This window comes from Bacillus rossius, chromosome 18, assembly GCF_032445375.1.
Source record: "Bacillus rossius redtenbacheri isolate Brsri chromosome 18, Brsri_v3, whole genome shotgun sequence".
NCBI classification, from domain to species: domain Eukaryota; kingdom Metazoa; phylum Arthropoda; class Insecta; order Phasmatodea; family Bacillidae; genus Bacillus; species Bacillus rossius.
The window spans coordinates 14,050,540-14,063,481 of NC_086345.1; the positions used below are offsets into that span (position 1 = coordinate 14,050,540).

Consider the following 12,942-nt stretch of genomic DNA (forward strand, 5'->3'; position numbering starts at 1 on the left):
ATAAAGGCGAATAAATAAGAGTTTTCTAACCGTAGACTTAACCAGTTTTGAAATGTTTTGTTAATATACCAAGAATATTCTTTTTGAATTCACGTTAAAAGTATACAAAGTGACAGTAAATTTACGAAATAGTTTTCAATTTACGAAGATCCCTGGATAATTTGTAACCGGGGTTCTTCGTAAACTAAAGATTTTTTGACGTGACAACGTCTAATAAATCGATGAACGCCGGTTGTACGCACGAAAAGGTGTCCCGTTACGCACATTGTTCCGTTACGCTGTGTCCCGTTACGCTCATTGTACGCTTGCGCCGCATCTATCTCTCTTACACTCGACTGTTTATAAAGTGAAGTGAAAAGTTAATGTGGTTTTCATTGCTTATTACAACAACAATTTCGGCAATAACGGTTAATTATTCTTGCATTTTAAAAATCTGATTACTAGTATATTTTCAAGTATTTATTGTTTTATTATTAAAATAAAAATGATTCAATTTTATTCATAAAGTATGCAATCATTTCATCAATGTTTGGTTATTACGTTGTCACGTTAAACTATCGTCCGTAAACCGACTTTACAACCATTTTTTTTAATAGTGTGTGACAGAATTTTTTCGTAATTCGCGAATCTGACAAGACTTTCGGACTAGAAATAGTGCAACGACAATGGAAGTGTATCAGACATTTTTGTTTTCGAAAGATGGTTCAACTCATGTCGTTGAAAAGTCCGTATATTTACTGTAATTTCTTAACAGTGGGGAAGTGCGTGTATGTTCGGAAGTTATGAGAGTCAAGTGATATGCAATTAGATAGAAAAACAGGCTAGAATTTATTTTATAGCTTGCAAGGACCTTGTTAGGAAAATTCTTTAAAAAAAAAAATGCCATTATGTAGTGAGTCCTGTTAAGCAGACATGAAAACAACATATCTGCATTAAACTTCATTTATTCTAAATAATATATATATATATTATAAATATAATTTTTTTTTCGCTGTTCACATAGAAAAGGGAGGCATGGATAGTGACCTGAAAAATTCGTGGATTCATTTCGCGATAGGCTGAAATTCAAACATATGAACAATTCTGCTGGTTCTGCTATTGGCTCGCAGTTTAACTGGAGCTCTCTGGGCCAATGACAGACTATTGACCAAAGAAGTGTCGAATCACATGCTACCCAGTGGATCTGCTTCACAAGTTTGCACCCAATGAACACGCGTGTTTGCTTGAGAAATGCAGAGGATAATGGAGGCTATACTAGAGGTCATTGAATCCGCGAATTTCTCAGGTCTCTAGGCATGAAGTCGTTCTCATTTTGACTCCAAGTATTAACACTCCAAATATCGCACACAACCAATTCCTGCATGGTCAAACCAGTAGATCGGTAATATCGATATTATTGGAACATTTTCTTCCTCCAGACCACGCCTTCCTACGAGTTTGTTAGCTGCGCCACCAACGATAAACTTATTATTCACTGTTCTCCAGTCAGACGCCCGAATAATCCTCATTATTGCATCCCGAGATATAAAAGCAATCGGTAGGTTACTGAAGGTAGGGATTTCACTCGTTTAGGCGAGTGTTACTGAAATGGAAAGTTGGTTGGGTTAGGTCAGCGACAATTTATAAGACTAAAATCGTGCTGGGTTCCGCAGACAGAGAAAATCTGGAGAATATAAGGAAATCTCAGGGAATATTAAACGAGTCTTAAAATCCTGTAAAACACAGGGAAATAGACCAAATGTTTGTTACCAAACTGGATTATTAATTTTTAATACCAGCGTGTCTCTTAGTGTCTCAAAACTACTCTGTATTATAATCAATTCTGTATTCATTTGATGATTGAAGAACGATAAAACGTTGATTTTCATTTATCTGATTACATTCAGTACTTTATTGTTTTAAAATTTGACCAAATATTGTGGTTTCAGTGAATGGATAAAAATTATGACAGTGCAAACTGTGTATATTTTATGGCCAGTTTGAAATGTTCGGTGTGTTTGAAAGGTGTATCAAAAATGTATGTTACTTTTTAGTAAGATTTATTGGTGAGACAGGGAAAAATGTTGGTGTGTAACGTCTTGGATCTCGGTATACGAAATTTGAAAGGAGTAATGTCGTGAATGGTGTAATGGAATATCTGTATGCGGATCTGTGGTGGATGGCGCCAACCAAAGTTCACAAAGCCAAAGGGAAACTTTGTTATATCAACTGTTTGATGAATTTTAATTAGATGGACAGTATTTTAATAAAATTCCTTGTTGAAAATCAGGTGCAAAGTCGAGTTTTAGTTGTTTTTTTTTTCCTTCCAAGTTGTTATCGGTTTTATCGGAGCCGTTTCATTGTACAGTTTAAATTTTTTTTTTCTGCGGATGGAATGATTCTACAGTCGACGTAGCTGCTCCGGCAGCGAATTCTAGCGGCGGGTGCGGAAACTACGCGTGATTCGCTTCAAGAAATTTATTTGAAAAACGCAATTTTGCGTACATTTAACACGCTCTGCATTATTTGAAAGAATTCTACTCTTCCTTTTTTTTCTTTTCAAAGTTTAGTTTTATAATTTTGTATTTTAAACAAGAGAACACGTGAATTAGCTCGTTACCGAGGTTAAATGTGACACACGTCTGGCGACTACTGAATTATTCACTCACGTTTTTTTTAAATTATTGTTGGACAGGGAAAAGAGGAACACTCAGGGAGTGGTCTAGTAGTTGAAGTCACTTTCAAACCTAAAAATCGCCAGTGTTGTTCTGCCCAAAACATTGCGGAAATGGTGCTTGAACACGTTTGATGATGGTAAGTAAGTATGAATTAGAATCTCCTTTCGTTAAAAACAGTCACTTTCATCTTTCTTTTTAAAAAAAATAATATAAATTATTTATAACTGTTTCTACACAGCAAACACTACTACTCTTCAGCCAATGTTTTTGTGCGTCTGACCAATATGGCGCAACAAATAACTGAAAAAAAGGGTATGGGGGGGAAAGGCATCACACACAAATGTTACCGTTCGGACGTAGCACTCACTCACTCCCTGGTGGGAACCTGTGATTGCGTGGATGTGTGTTTATTTTTATGCACGAGCAAGCGCAAGGCGTTCGGAGACTGATCGGGGGTCTGTGAAACTTGGGGGGTTTCCCCGCCGGCCGCCAACACGCCGCGGAGGCAGGTACTGCCCGGGGCGGAGCTGGTTTTTGGCCTCTCTCTCCCTCTCTCGCTCTCTCTCTCTCTGTGAGGAGAGGGAAGAGAGAGTGGAGAGTTCACTTTCGACTCCCCCCCCTCCCCGTGCGTGGGTCGTCGTGCGCCTGAGCCGGTTTCTCTCGCCCGCTCCTAGAGGCGTAAAAAAAACGGGACGAGGTCTTCGGAAGCGCGTCGTTTCGACGGCCGCCGCTCGTGTTTCGTCGTGTGCGCGTCGGCGAAGTTAATACAAGGAAAAAACTAACTGAGAGTGAATATGTCGGCCGGTTGACCGCACAAGGACACACACACACGCATTGCGAGTGTTCACGTGTAGTGCAAGTTGTTCGTCGCGTCGAGAACGTCGAAGCCCATCCCCGTGAACTCGGCAAAACACTTTTTTTTATCGTTCTTCCAGTTCGGGGATGCGAGTGCTTTGATCTCCTCTCCCTCCTTCACCCCCCCCCCCCCTGACTGCCTGGCATTGGCCGCCGAGGCTCGTGACCTTGGGACCTGCCCCCCCCCTCTCCTCTTGTTCACTCCTCCTCTTGCCCCCTCTCTTCCCGCCCAGGCGCGCGCTCTGGCGTCAGTGGGCAAGCCGCGCGCGCGCGAGCGGGAACTTGGTTCCGGGAACGCGGTTGCGTCTTGTGTCGCCGGGAAATGACGGGCCCCGGAGGCTGAGACGACCATGAAGCCCATCACGTTCGAGAAGCTGCGGCGGCTGGTGACGCGCAGGAAGAAGGACCGCGCCGAGCCTTCCTTCAAGAGGAGCGAGTCGTTCAAGAGGATCTCCATCAAGAGGAACTACCTGGAGCGCGGCGGCCGGGGCAAGCAGCACCTGGCGGCCGCCGCGGCTGCGGCGGAGGCGGCGGTGGAGACGGCGGTACCGCCGCCGCAGGTCCAACCGCCGCCTCCGCCGCCGCCGGCGCGGGAGGCGGAGTCCCGCTTCATCGGCTACGACCAGTGGATCCTGGGCATGCGCGCCGACTCGGAGCCGCCCGCCAGGCTGCGCGCCAGCAGGGACTCCGGGTTCCGCCCGTCCGACGCGTCTTCGTCGACGGCTTCCAGCGGCGGCGGTGGGTTCTTCCAGAGGCGGCGGAAGGTGGAGGCGGCGGGGGTGGACGTGTACCAGGCCGCCGCGGGGAGGTCGCTGCCGTCGCTGGGGGCTCGCCCCGTGGCCTTCGTGCCGCCGGAGAGGCGCGGGCCCCGCGCCGGTAGGGCGCGCTACTGCCCCGCGGAGATCCGGCACCACCACCAGCACCAGGAGGACGAGGAGGAGGAGGAGGAAGAGGCGCTGTACGAGCGCATAGCCGGAGACTCGGACGCACGAGTAGGCGACGAACCCAGCGCCAGCGGCTCGGACGGCGAGGGCTACGCGCCGCCGGGGGTTTCGCCCTCCCTGCGGCGGCGGCCCGTGCGCAGGCGGCGGTCCAGCCGGAGAGCCGCCAAGTACGTGTGCAGGGCGTCTTCCACGCTGAGGCGCAACCGCCGCTGCAGGAAGCCCGGTGAGTGCTGCTGCTAGGGTCTGGTCGGCGGTGGGGTAGCACGACAGGGCAGTGTGGTAGCACAACAAGGCGGTGGGGTAGCACGACAAGGCGGTGGGGTAGCACAAGGCGGTGTGGTAGCACAACAAGGCGGTGGGGTAGCACGACAAGGCAGTGTGGTAGCACAACAAGGCGGTGGGGTAGCACGACAAGGCGGTGGGGTAGCACAAGGCGGTGTGGTAGCACAACAAGGCGGTGGGGTAGCACGACAAGGCAGTGTGGTAGCACAACAAGGCGGTGGGGTAGCACGACAAGGTGGTGGGGTAGCACGACAAGGCGGTGGGGTAGCACGACCAAACGGTGGGGTAGCACGACCAGGCGGTGGGGTAGCACGACAAGGCGGTGGGGTAGCACGACAAGTCCCAGCCGTGTCAAGGCTGGTGAAAAAAAGTGCAAATGTACGTTCGTTCAAAATCCTAAATCTCCGAACTTTCTTCATCGATTCTTCTTAAATATTGAAACAACGTTGCATTCGAATGCGCGCCTGTTTTTATACACCTACCTATGTTAAGATAAAAGATGGATAAAATACAGATAGGTATGAACAAAAGATTTGAAATATTTTCATTGCTATAGAGTGACATATATAGAGATAACGCTATATAGATATAGAGATATACATAGCGAGAGAGAGAAAGATTCCTTACATATGTGTACTTCAAATTACAAAAAAAAAAAAAAGATTAAGGCATTGCAACACATGCCGGACATAGCTAGTGTGTTATAAATTAGAAATATATATTTTTTAATAGCGTGAAAAAGAACTAGCTAGGAATGATCGCAAATATGCCACCGTTTATTGAATATTGCTAAACAAACATAATACCAGCACATCTGCAAGAAATTAGTGTTTATACTTATTTATAACCAAAAATTATTTTGCTTTGCAGATAGGAAAAAGGTGTGTGTGTGTGTGTGTGTGTGTGTGTGAAAGATCATTATAATTTTGACAAAGTATTAACATGGCAAATATTGTACATACCAACTCTCTTACTTGCGATAAAAGAAAAGAAAGACTTAAAAAAAATACTAAATCGTGGTTTTGGACCTGATTATCAACAAGGAATTTTATTAAAAGACTGCCTATCTTGTTAAAATTCATGAAGCATTTAATACTATAAGTTTCCCTTCGGCTTTGTGAACTTTGGATCTCGCCATCCGCCTTAAGATTGCTGCTCCGTGATTACACATTTCCGTTCCATGCGACTTCCGTTCCATTCACAAAATTACTTCTACTAAATGCCGTATAAAAAAGCATCTAAAGACTGTAAATGTTGCTGGGATCATAAGTGTAAACACTAACTGTGCGTATCGCATTATTTGGATGTTTTCGAGTGAATTGTTTTATCAACCGACTTTTCATTTGCGTCATACTATCGGTGTAAACTCACGTATTAAAAAATCTTGAATCTATACCCCCTTTCTCCCTGATTTTCCTTATTCATGACAGTCCTATGAAAAGTTATACTAGGCCACGTATAAATATTTCAGTTTTCCGGAAAAGTATTTTTTTTTGTGTGAAAATTTTACGGTAGTTTACCAGGAAAGTTTTTGAAAAAATTGGAAGAATTTCCGAGTAATATGCCTACTGTCACACAAAAAAAAATCAACTATTTAAACATGCGTTACCGAATAACAAAATAAATTAACTATAGGTGCTCAAGAAAGATAAAAAAAAAAAAAATCATACGGTCATATTTAACTTCCAAACTTTTGACCTGTACCGTAATATAATCGGAACGTGAAATTTTAAAAGTGGTATTAACAGTCCGTAATAAAGGATCGATAGTGAACACTGAACGCGTAGTCTATACAACACAGAAATATTGTACTATTATCTCAGTATATATGAAACTAGAATCAAAAATTGTGAATCTATGTAGGTATTTTAAAAAAAATGAAAATTTGCCGGTTTGTGTGTTTCGTCTTCATGCGTTCGTGCATATTTTCATCCGATTGAGTTGTAATTTCTCACTATTTAAATTCTAAACACGAGTAAGCTCACTGTCTAGGTTTAGAGTTCGGAAAAAAATGAGATCTTGAAAGCAGAATTTAATTACTTTAAAATGAAATTTCGCCATTTTCGTTGTGATGCTTTCTTCGTTTCCATGACAACGGGTTGTTTGCAATTTATTTATTTTTCTATCCGAGTCGCGGCAGTGACGGAGCCACCAGGTGGGGCGTGCACAGATATTTTTTGACGTGAAAACGTCTAATAAATAGATGAACACCGGCTGCAAGCACGAAAAAGTGTCCCGTTACGCACATTGTTCCGTTATGCTGTGTCCCGTTACGCTGATTGTACGCTTGCGCCTCATCTATCTCTCTTACACTCGACTGTTTATAAAGTGAAGTGAAAAGTTAATGCGGTTTTCATTGCTTTATTTTGTCGTGTTGAAACTGCACCCGAAGTTCTTTGCTCGAATACAGACTCTCCTTTATATATATCCATATATATGTATATATTATTTATATACATATATATGTATATCTATACTAATATTATAAAGCTGAAGAGTTTGTTTGTTTGTTTGTTTGTTTGTTTGTTTGAACGCGCTAATCTCAGGAACCACTGGTCCGATTTGAACAATTCTTTCAGTGTTGGATAGTACATTTATCGAGGAAGGCTATAGGCTATATTATATTATCAATAACATTAGGGATCCTTACTAAAAGTCCAATTTAGAATCAAATGCGTTGGAGGGGGTTAGATACAACATGCAGTACACGTACGAAGTGTTTGTTGACAATGCCGCAGGCGCTAAAAGTTTATTTCCTATTGCCTATTAACATTGTTGCCACGCACTAGATGCCTTATAATTCTTAATTTTACCATACAAGTAAAAAAAAAAACACCCGTATGATATTAACAACGAAGCAATCAGTACCCTCATATAGAATACATAGAGATAGTGTGAGGTATATATGTCGATATAAAGAGATAAATACAGATATAGAGATACATAGATATATAGGACTATAGATGTAGATAGAGATAAATATATATTTAGAGACATGGATAGATTATTTGTATATGTGTAACTACTTCAAACATATTACAAAACAAAACTGAATGAGGCATTGCAATGCATGCCGAGCATTAGCTAGATAATGGAATCTTTTCAAAATTAGTAATCCCTTATTATTCAGTTTTTTTTTCTATATTGCTTTATAGAGTCTAGATTACATACAGACCAGGTAAATAACTATAAACTGGCAGAACAACGTCTGTCGGGATCTGAAAGTGATATAAATTATTTTGCACACTTGACATTCAAATTAAGAAGACAATTACTAACTACATCTGATCTCTAAATAGTTCCCCTTCACCCTGTGTTCAGCCCGGGAAACGCTGGGTACTGCAGCTAGTATTATATATATGTGTGAAAAAATGGTCACGTGTACGTGCGCGCTTTAGAAGTTATTTACTTGGCAAGGAAAAAAACTAACTTTAATTTTGCATGCAAATAATTAATAGAAATAAAAGGACTGGATTGTTATTATAAATGCGGTTGGTAAAGAATTAATTCAATAAAATAAAAATAAAAAGTCAATATCAATATAAACATTATGTATAAAATGATTTAATAAGGGTGAGCCAAGTGTGTCCTAACACTGTCCTTAAACCCATACATTTTGTGGTACATTTAACGGGAAAAAAAACTACTACACCTCTAGATTTGAAATTTAACATAGATCTTGACATGACTTTAAACTACTATAATTATTTTTGTAAATAAATATTTAAAAAAATACGAAACAGCTATGTGTAATATTTTATGAACTAGAATGTAATTATACTACTGAAGCTATCCGTTGAAAAATTTTAAAATTCAAAGGTTATATCGATGTGTAATATTAAATTAACTAGACTGTAACTAACGCCATCTTACAAATTACAGAATTAATAGTGCACATCTATGTAAAATTGGAAATTCTATTGATCCAGGAAGAGAAATAGAAACTTATTGGTTTAACATATGTCGCGTTTTCAAAAGTAAAAACATTAGAATGATTAGTATTAAATAGATAGTTTCCCTATGATGGATTAAGTAATATTACAAACTCATATATGTTAAATATTTAGGAGACAAGAATAAATCCGTATGAGGAATTTAAAGTTTCAACAAAATTTAAAAAAAAAAGCTTGGTAATTATTTTCAAATAAATTATTTATAGTGTTTTTTGTACATAGATGAATTGATGAATCATATATTTTACAGATATTATTTTTAAATGAAAAATTAAACTTTTACAATATTTGAAATGTGTTTTTTTTAATAACCCGAAAACAATTTTAATTTACACAATCAACATAATATATAGTTATTTCTAAATTTGTCCTACTAATTTTTACTATTCAAATAAACATAATATAAAAATTCTTTATTTAAGATGACGTCTTTATCCATACATAACAAAAAATTCATGAAATTACTATGTATAATGAATTTATTTAATATCCATGTCATGGCCCCCACATTCGATTACGGTCCCTGAACCCAGGATCGGAGACGCTCCCCCCCCCCCCCCCTTCCTTCCTTCCCAATTTTACATTTACGTGCTACATTATAATTGCATGGTTATTTCTTACCTACACTCTTTTTAGAATATTATTTAACCTGAAAATACAGGGTATAGGTATTTATGGGTACTATTTTGTATGTACAAACTAAGCTTTATTTATAAAATATTCAATATGTTTTTCTAGTTTGTAAAAAATTATGATAGTTAAACATTTAGAAATAAGTAGGGCTGGGCTCTGGACCCAGGGGTCCACCCGCCCCCCCCCCCCCCTGTGGGTGCCATGGTCCATGTAATATATATATATAGTATATATATATATATATATATATATATATATATATATATATATTCTTGTGTGCGTGTGTATGTCACTGAACTCCTCCTAGACGGCTGGACCGATTTTGATGAAATTTTTTGTGTGAGTTCACGGGGATTCGAGGATGGTTTAGATTCACAATTGGATATTTTATCTCGATTCTGAGTTAAGAAAAAACTAAAAAAAACACGTTTTAAAAGCAAACAAACTAAGCATTGTTGATAATTAGATTCCATGGCAACGGGCTTTTGCATTGTTGTTGCCTTCTGCGTAAACATGGGAAAGGTTTTTGGTAACGGCAGTGGCGTGCCCAAGAGGAGGGGTATGTATAATGAGAAGATACAAAATGTCCAGCGTAGAAATACTTACCTCCATATGTACATTTGGGCAGGACAATGTCTGTCGGGTCCGCTAAAAAGATATATATAGATATATATGTAGAAAGATATATAGAGATAGAGATATAAATAGAAAGATAGAGAGAGTTATAGAGATATACATAGAGAGATAGAGAATTAGAGAGATAAAGAGAGATGCTTAGTATACGTTTAAAAAATTACAAAAAAATTGATTGAGGCATTGCAACGCATGCCGGGCATTATATATATATATATATATATATATATATATATATGAGTTATATTAATAAACCTGGTTATGTTTACATGCACTGAAATGCGTGATGGACCAGTGATCATGTTAAGAGTGTTGTTGTAGCTGTAGCGCACCTGGGCTTGTGTGGCAGGGAAGCCGTTCACATGAGCATTTGCGAACAAGTCCTGGGCACTGCAAGAGCGTAGTAGCGCCACCAGCATCCTGAAGTCATTATTGCACTGGACGGGCATTATGGAAGAAAAAAAAACTCGCGAGCCATCACAGAGCCATGCTCTTTGATGCTTAACGTAAAAAAAAAATTGCGGGAAATTTTTTAAATATTAATGAAAATCAATAAATGTGCTGAATTTTCTATTCAAATTGTACTTGTTATGCTCGCTTGTACTGCATATGTGAACTTAAACACAATTTCCATCACTGATATCCACAATAATTTTTTTTTTATGATACGGACCAGTATTCAGTATCAATCACTTAAGTGTAAGAAATGAAAGCACATAGAAATAAACAATAAACATTTTTATTTGTATGTGAGATTTTTTTCCGTTGTATGGTGCGCCCGCGCGCCTAAAGCAGTATATAAATTCGAAAACTTGTAAGTTTTTGTTTGGAAAGACAGATTATTCCGACCTTACGGCCGGCATTCTCACGTTCCCCTCCCACATATGCGCCCTAATAGAGCAGGGTGGGAGTAGCATTCCAGTTCGCTTTTTTTTATAAACATTCCAGAGCTTTTAAGAAAAAAAAACAGAACTGCTAGGGATCGCTCCCTTTTGTTCGATCGGGAGGGTGTTAAGAGCTTCGGCAATGACCAGCGGCTGGGGCCACCAACCCAGCATAGTCGCTGCCTCAGCCCTGAACCTCACTCAGTTGGCTGTGTCCTGAGTCCTGAGACTTTCTCAGCACTGCTGGCGCCTACATCACGCTGGGACCCGGTGAACCCGTGGTCCAGTGGAGGTCCTATCCAACCTCTGCCAGCTGTCCGGGCTAGCACCGGAGCTGTGTCGTTGCTCACCACGTCGACGTGGAAAGACATGTTTTCCGGCACATGTCCGGCTTTCCGCACCTCCTCCCTCCCCTGTGCCAGCAACCTCAAAGGTGGAATCAGGGAACAACTGATAAGACGTGTTGGAACAGGCCTATCGAAGCTTCGACACAAGCTTGTAGCCTATCTCAAGGATCCGTGTTTCTCGAAAGCACCGCCCCTCCAGCTGTCCGGCTGACGCCAGGCAGGTTTCCTCAGGTACACGAGGGCAATATAAGTTGCCCACGTGCACTTACAGATTCTTTAAGCTGGTGTTCTAGCCTTCTAAGCAATGTGCGTATAGGCCGGGGTGTCACCCGCATTAACCCGGTTAGGGACAGTGAACTACTTCGTCCTGGGTCGTGAGATCCACGGGCACCCACCACCGGTTGAGGCTCAAATCAGTTGGATCAGACTGCGGCAGATGCTGCACCACTGTGCTGGCCGAGATTGTTCCCGAATGCTGTGGATAAGTTTTGGAATGGGTTGGGCAGGTGTTTGCGGACGGCCTTGAGACGGGTGGGAGGGGGTAAGCAGTAGCCGCGGCTAGGATGTCGTCGGCCGGTGCAAGCCGAGACTTTATGCTCCGCTGGATCGAGTAGTGAAGGAACTCGCCGCCCGGTGGTGTGAGAAGGGCGGTGAAGAGGTGGGGGAAAGGCGATACCACGATGTCCGCCCGCTCGATTAGCTGTAGCGAGAAGAACCTGTCTGCCCTCCCCTCCCTGTTCCCCCCCTTCCCTGTTCAACCAATCAGCAGCCAGCCAGCTCCTTCTGTGGTTGCTGCCTCCTCCGGCGACGCCAGCGCAGTCTTCCAGCCGTGCGCAGGGAGTGAGTGGTAACCGCATCGTTAGAAACCACAGTCAATTCCAGGACTCACCCCACCCCCACCCCCCAGACAAAGAATTTACCTCAAACAAACGGAAAAATTCTTCGTGAATTTTTTCAAATAAAACTGAATGTTAGTAGAAACTATATACGCCCAATTTTTTTTTTTTCGACTCCCCGAGTTTTGTGTTGGACAAAATGAGTTTTTTCTTACAGTGGACGTAACAAGTTCTTGAATTATTATTATAATTATTTTTTTTTGGTTACTACATCGGTAAAATTTTATTTGTCCAGAGTAAGTGAGCTCGGTGTGACCGTAAATTCACGAAGATCCCTAGGTAATTTGTAATTAGTTTTGCTTCGTAAATTGGAGGTGAAAGTTATTTTTTGACGTAACAACGTCTAATAAATCGATGAACCGCGGCTGCACGCACGAAAAAGTGTCCCGTAACGCACTGTCGAACCGAGCTCCAGTGTGACTAAAAGCCGTCAGACTTGACTTCGCGGACAGAGATTGTACTGAGAGGGTTCTTGGTTACATTTAAGCTGTAGTTATTAGTAATTAATTAAAACTGTATAAAATTAATTGGGATATCCTTACGAACCCAGTTTTCTCCCCGCATACTCGTAACAGTATCTTTTTATCACTTGTGTGAAGTTTTGTAACTCTAAATTAACATTTGATAAATCTGTACCCTAGAGGCATTATAAACTATTTTACAAAAACTGTATATTTTTCATGAGAGTAGTTTAAAGAATTTTAAACAGTGCCTCACTTATTTACTCAACTAGTTACTACCCAAAATATGTAAAAAAAAAATTGACATATCGTAGATCTTAGTGTTGTATGCCACTAGATAGAAAGTCAAACGGTGGTCAAGTGTGTGTGTGGTTAAAAGTGAATTTTGCCCAAGGTG

General features: G+C 41.1%; 1 protein-coding gene across 7 annotated transcripts in view; it reads left to right on the forward strand.

The window, feature by feature from the left end:
* Nucleotides 1–12,942, forward strand: part of LOC134541133 (disco-interacting protein 2) — a 473,542-nt gene that overhangs the window by 225,080 nt on the left and 235,520 nt on the right. For 5 of the 7 annotated variants that reach the window (XM_063384323.1, XM_063384330.1, XM_063384321.1 and 2 more), the window contains exon 1: nucleotides 4,103–4,679. The exons of the other annotated variants lie outside the window; for them this stretch is intronic. In XM_063384323.1, the coding sequence (XP_063240393.1) occupies nucleotides 4,151–4,679 (529 nt within the window). In that variant the 5' untranslated portion in view covers nucleotides 4,103–4,150. Of the gene's footprint in view, nucleotides 1–4,102; nucleotides 4,680–12,942 lie in introns of those variants that run through there. 7 annotated transcript variants of the gene reach the window in all.